This window comes from Natrix helvetica (genome assembly GCF_964273705.1).
Source record: "Natrix helvetica genome assembly, chromosome: Z".
NCBI classification, from domain to species: Eukaryota; Metazoa; Chordata; class Lepidosauria; order Squamata; family Natricidae; genus Natrix; species Natrix helvetica.
Window position 1 is genome coordinate 10259448 of NC_138554.1, and position 6440 is coordinate 10265887.

At 47.6% G+C, this 6440-nt stretch overlaps 1 protein-coding gene across 1 annotated transcript in view; it reads left to right on the forward strand.

The window, feature by feature from the left end:
- The window catches only part of FIS1 (fission, mitochondrial 1), a 31753-nt gene extending 25979 nt beyond the window's left edge, over window positions 1-5774 (forward strand). Inside the window, exons 4-5 of the mRNA XM_081933482.1 lie at window positions 4542-4647; window positions 5097-5774. Coding sequence (XP_081789608.1) covers window positions 4542-4647; window positions 5097-5194 — 204 coding nt within the window. The 3' untranslated portion in view covers window positions 5195-5774. The remainder of the gene's footprint in view (window positions 1-4541; window positions 4648-5096) is intronic.
- Window positions 5775-6440: the final 666 nt, after the last annotated feature.

Here is a 6440-nt window from a genome sequence, read left to right on the forward strand (position 1 = left end):
CAGAGTGCAAAAACATTTTTTTTTAAAAAATTTGACTCTTCAAAATCTTGGTGCGTCTTACACTCCGGTGCATCTTGTATTCCGAAAAATACGGTACGTTTCCCCATCTCCTGGTCTTGTGGAGAAAAACAGCACCTGTTGTTTTGTCTGGTCTTCTGGAATGTGGAAGGTGGTGGGATTGTGAAAGAGGAACTTGAGGAGTGTAACTATCCCCCACAATTGTGGTTGTGTGTGTGCGGGTTGACTCTCCCCGTGGCTCCTGTCCACTTGGCCTTGCTTTATCTTTGGAGGACTAATCTTGGCTTCATAAACTTCATGGAAAGCTACATCCTTATCTAGCTTGGCCCGATCTTCTTATCTGGGCTTTTTATGGACTGCCACAGTGCCGTGATCATAACTCTTCGATCCTTGGGCGTGTTGTCGAGGCAGCAGCATAGATAAGAAAGAAGCATGTCGGGTCGGAGGGAGGGATCTGTGCAAAGCACAGCTTGGGTGTACGGCGCATTCCTAATCATGTTTGCTCAAGAGGAAATCCCCCTTGAGCCCAGCTGAAGGATGCGCCAAGAGCAAGAATGGGAAGGGGACGGTTGGATGGAAGGAAGTCCAGGCTTCTTGTGAAGCTTCTGTGTGGTGCAAGAGATAAGTGAATTTGAAATGAACCCTCTCTGGCTCAAAAACATTATGGGATGGTCTGGAAGTTGTTGCCTGTCTGTTGAACCTCCTTCCAGCGAGTACGCGGTGGTCCTCTCGAAAACATCTGGATGTCAGACGTCAAAATGTTCGTTGTCTAAAGCAGAAATGGAAAAATGGAAAAGCATGATCTCTTCCTCATATATTGGGAGTTTATTGCTCCCAACGTTCCTCAGCTGTTAACATCTGGAGAATCTCATGTTGAGGAGTGTTTTTCCAGTGGGGCCGATCTATCGCGGCAACCTGGTATACCCAATTATGGGATGGAGCAAACTGCTTCCGCTTTCGCCTTTCAGCCCCAATCCAGGAGCCTTCGCGGGTAATCGTCTTTCACGACAAACTAGTTTTGTGTTGAATTGACATTTCAAGCAAGTTAGCTCCCATCAGCTAGTCCTACCCTTATAGGATTCGAATCCGAGCTACTTGCCTATATCAGGTAGATGTATTAACCTCTAAAAGGGACTCAGTGGATAAGACGCCTAGCTTATCGATCAAAAAGGTTGGCAGTTCAGCAGTACGAATCCCTAGTGTCGTGTAATGGGGTGAGCTCCCATTACTTGTCACAGCTTCTGCCAACCTAATGGCTTGAATGCACGTAGAAATGCAAGTAGAAAAATATGAACCACCTTTGGTGGGAAGGTAACGGTGTTCCGTGCACTTCTGGCATTTAGTCATGCTGGCCACATGACCATGGAGACATCTTCAGACAGCGCTGGCTCTTCGGCTTTGAAACGAAGATGAGCACTGCCTTCTAGAGTCGGGAATGACTAGCACATATGTGCGAGGGGAACCTTTACCTTTTTATTAACCTCTAAGCCACAGGCTCTCCTCGCTTTGTTGGCTAGACCACGGGAGAGATTAAGTGTTACAAAGCTCATGTTGAGAAGGGTGCCTGCAGAAATATCCCAGGCCTTCCTTGAAGTCTTCCTAGGCCCGGGTTCTGGGTAGTCCAGGATTTTCTTCCAGCAGTGGCACGTTGGAGCAATGTCATCTTGTTCATTCCCGCAACAACAATGGTGGTAAGCCCTCACACAACCATTCATTATCAGACATTTCCTGACACTTAGAACAATGAATCAGTGGGACGTCTTGCTTCCAGAAGTTGTGAATGCTCCCAACAACTGGAGGTTTTTAAGAAGAGATTTGGAAAGCCATTTGTTTGAATTGGTATAGGTCTTCCTGCCTGGGCAGGGGGTTGGACTAGAAGACCTCCAAGGTCCCTTCCAACTTGCTCATACTGTTTAGCGACCGTTCAAAGTCACCACGGCACTGAAAAAAAGTGATTTACCATCGTTTTTCACATTGACGACTCGCAGTATGCCCCATAGTCACGTGACCAAACTTTGGACGCTTGGCAACTGGCATGTATTTGTGACGGTTTGTAGTGTCCTGAGGTCATGTGACACCCCCCCCCCCTTGCCACCTTCTGGCAAGCTGCGTCAATGGGGAAGCCAGATTCACTGAACAACAAGCTCACTTAAGAACTGCAGTGATTGACTCAACAACGATGGCAAGACGGGGCCGTTAAATGGGGCAAAACTGATTTAACAAGTATCTGGCTTAGAGATGGGAATTTTGGGTTCCATTGTGGTCGTAAGCTGAGGACTACCTCCGTGTTTAACTTTTAGGTATCCGGCCTCTGAACATGGAGAATTGTGTTGTGTTTAATAAGCACCTTTGTGTTCTCTCCCTGTAACATTGGACAACTTGAACATTGGGCACTATCTAACAAAATGAAATTCAATGGTGAAAAGAGTAAGGTTCTACATTTGGGTAAGAAAAACAAACTGCACAGGTACAGTATAGGTGGTACCTTGCTCAATAGTAGTAACTGTGAAAGGGATCTTGGAGTCCTAGTGGACAACCATTTAAATAGGAGCCAGCTGTGTGCAGCAGCTGCCAAAAAAGCCAGCACAGTTCTAGGCTGCATATACAGGAATGGAATCAAGATCACATGAAGTGTTAATAACACTTTATAATGCCTTGGTAAGGCCACACTTGGAATACGGCATGCAGTTTTGGTCGCCAGGATGTGGAGACTCTAGAAAGAGTGCAGAAAAGAGCAACAAAGACGATTAGGGGACTGGAGGCTAAAACATATGAGGAACAGTTGCAGGAACTTGGTATGTGTAGTTTAATGAAAAGTGGGACTAGGGGAGACAAGATAGCAGTGTTCCAATATCTCAGGGGTTGCCACAAAGAAGAGGGAGTCAAACTATTTTCCAGAGCACCTGAGGGCAGAACAAGAAGCAATGAATGGAAACTATTCAAGGAAAGAGAAGCAACCTAGAACTAAGGAGAAATTTCCTGACAGTGAGAACAATTAATCAGTGGAACAACTTGCCTCCAGAAGTTGTGAATGCCCCAACACTAAGATGTTGGATAGCCATTTGTCTGAAACGGTATAGGGTTTCCTGCCTAGGCAGTGGGTTGGACTAGAAGACCTCCAAGGTCCCTTTCAACTCTGTTATTCTATTCTAGCGTAACTTTCTTGGAATGTATCCATAGCCATTGATTTTTGTCCTTTTAATCCCCATACCTGTCTACTTATTTGACACCGCCTCTGCCCTATTGTCTCTACTTTTAATGGTAGGTGAGAATGGCCTTGAGCGACGGGGCAATGAAATGCTGCCTAGGAAACGTTCAGATAAGAGAGGGCATAGCCCACAGCCGTTTAATGGGTGGAGAAAGGCCCAGAAGGGTTCCACCCTCGTTTCCCGGGCTGCTACGGAGATGGAAGAAGAACTGTACTTTCAGACTTGCAGGTCTCTACAAATGTGAACAGTACAGGTAGTCCTCAGCTTACGACCACAAATTTTCTGTTGCTAAAATTTTTGAAGCCCACCCTTGGTCGTAAGGATGACAAATGGTCCTATGTCGCTTTTTCTCAGTGCCGTTGAATGGTCACTAAACAAACTGTTGTAAGTCAGGGACTACCTGTAAAATAGAATTATTTCATCTTCTCATGTTCTCCCTGAATGGTCCTTCCTAGGAAGGCTGACAGCTGAGGAATGTTGGCTGGTTAGTGCCCAGCAAACGGGCCTTTTCTGCCACGACACCTACTCTATGGAACATCCTTCCCCCTGAGTGTCTAGGACTGTGATGGTGAACCTATGGCATGCAGAGCCATTTGTCAGGGCACGTGATTTGTTCAGCCTTCTTTTGAGGCCATTTTTCGCTCTCCTGAGGTTTCGGAGTGCAAAAAACCTGCCCTACAGGCAAACTGGAAGTTCGGGAACGTACTTCCGGTTTGCTGGTAGGGGCGGTTTTAGCCCTCTGGAGCGTTCAGGAGCCTTTAGGAGGCTTCCTTGAAGGCTCCGGAGGGCAAAAAGGGACCCTAAGAGCAAACCAAAAGTCACTTCCGGTTTGCTAGTAGGGCCGGCCCTCCTCTGGGAGGGGCCATTCACCATCCACCTGTGGCCTTCCTCCCAAGTCGACCCCTGTTCTTTAGCTGTTGCCTTTGTCTGGCAACTCTGCGCATGTGCACACTGGGAACAGGCTCCAGCTGTTCTTCTGCCTCCCTGATGTCTGACTCAGAAGGCAGCTGATAGCTGGCATACGGCTCTGGTCCCATCTCTGCCTCCAACATAGAGCCCTCATCAGAGCCTTCCCCAGACTCCAGGACTGGCCCATGTTCCTCCCCAACCTCCTCACTGTCTGAATCTGCTGGCTGCTAGTGGGTCACAACACTCCATTGCGGTCGTAAGTCAAGGACTACCTGTGCCCATCCCCTATTGTTGTTAGAAGTGGAGAAGATCCATCTGCTTCTGCCGTCCTTCCCTACAATGGGTTGGTGTGACTTCACATGGTGTGCTTAGATATGATTGCTACTCTTTCTTTCTCCATGACAGGAATATGAAAAGGCTTTGAAGTACATCCGGGGCCTGTTGAAGACTGAGCCAAGCAACACGCAAGCCTTGGAGATGGAAAAACTGATCAAGAAAGCCATGCAGAAAGGTTAGAGAGGGGAAGAGATGGGGTAGAGAGCCTTTTTTTTAGCTCAGATTGATTGTAAAATGGAGCAAAACTCATTTAATTTCACTTAGCAACAGAAATCAGGGCTTATCTGTGGTCATAAGTCAAGGACTGCTTGTGCATGCATGCATGCATACATACATTCCACAGCAGTTAATGTTTGAAGATTGCTCAGCCATCGCTGTGACCTGGGAGCACCCATGCTAGGATTGATGGCCAAGGGATTTCAGTTGGCCTGAGGAAGGCAGGCGTGGTGGCTACTACTTTGAAGAGGTGGGAGGGGGGGTTGTGAGTGGGTGGGAGGCGTTGGTTGCCACGACAACGGATTGGTCCAGCCGCCCCCTGTCCCGGATGCAGCAGTACAAAGTCCCTTCGACGTGTCCTCTTCAAAGATGACACGCAACCCCCCCTCCCTTTTGTTCTCTCCACAGATGGCTTGGTTGGCATGGCGATCGTGGGCGGCATGGCATTGGGTGCGGCCAGCCTGGCGGGCTTGATCGGCTTGGCCATCGCCAAATCCAAATCCTAAAGGTGGATAGGATCGGCCTCCCTTTCTCTTCCTCTGCGGTGGAGCAGCTTGGAAGACCAACCCTTCAGAGAAGCGAGCGGACGAGGGATGGATGATTTAAAAAACCACAACACGCTTTGATTTTTTTCCAACGTCACTAACCCGACTGTAATTCCTGGATTTTCGGTCCTCTTCCCCCCCCCCCCTTGCTGATCAGCTGCCACTTTCATGAGGGCAAAAGGGCGAATGATAATGCAGAATTTGCCCAGAGAATGAGGGTGCCCTGGGATTATAATCCAACTTTTTTCCTCTTGCGTTAATCCAAGCGGAGGGTTTTTCTGCTGTTTTTCTCCTCCACTGGCACAAGAAGACGTAACTAAGTCCTTCTCTCTGTCTCTTTCTCTCTTTCTCTCTCTGCCTTTCACTTGTCCCAAAAGTTTGGAAGGTTTTTCTGCTGAAGCACGGGAGCAAAACTTGCTGTCCCTTCTAGAGAAAACCAGGATGTCCTCCTGGCTTTCGGATGAAGCTTTTGACCAAGTGATGGAGACAAGACAGGCCTCCTTGGTGGTGGTGGTGGTGGTGGTGGTGGTGGTGGTGGTGGTGGTGGTGGTGGTGGTGGTGGTGGTGTGTGTGTGTGTGTGTGTGTGTGTGTGTGTGTGTGTGTGTGTGTGTAAAAGCAGCAAGTTTCCCTTCACTCGCAAACTGATTTCCCCCCCCCCCTTCTGTTTCTGGACTTGCTCTTTAACTGTATCATGGTGTGTAACCCGGTGGAATCCATTGTCAACACTAGATGATAATAATAATAATAATTATTATTTTAATTTCCTTGTTATGCTTAGCCGGGCAGGCTGCTGAATTTCTTTCAATTTTGTTTAAAAAAATAAAAAAGTCGTTTTTGTGAAGTAAACAGGCTGGGAAGCCACAGCAAGAGGCCCATCTGTTTTGGCCCCGACAAAGGATCTCGAAATGTGTATATTTGGTGGTCTACAGCAAGCCACACCGTCTCTTGCTGAACTACAATATCCAAAACTTCTCACTCTTGACCATGTGACCTAGACCCCGCTTATATCTGAAGCTCACAAGTTAGCTAGCTTGAGTAAGACATTGGTCTGTATCTGAGGTAGGGAATCATGGTCCCTTGGACTTGGCTCAGGAATTCTGGGAGTAGAAGTCCACAAGCCATAAAAGGGCCATAATTCTCCACCCCTGGTTTATATGAGGGCACAGATATTGATACACTATCATGAGTGTTGGATGGTTCACACTA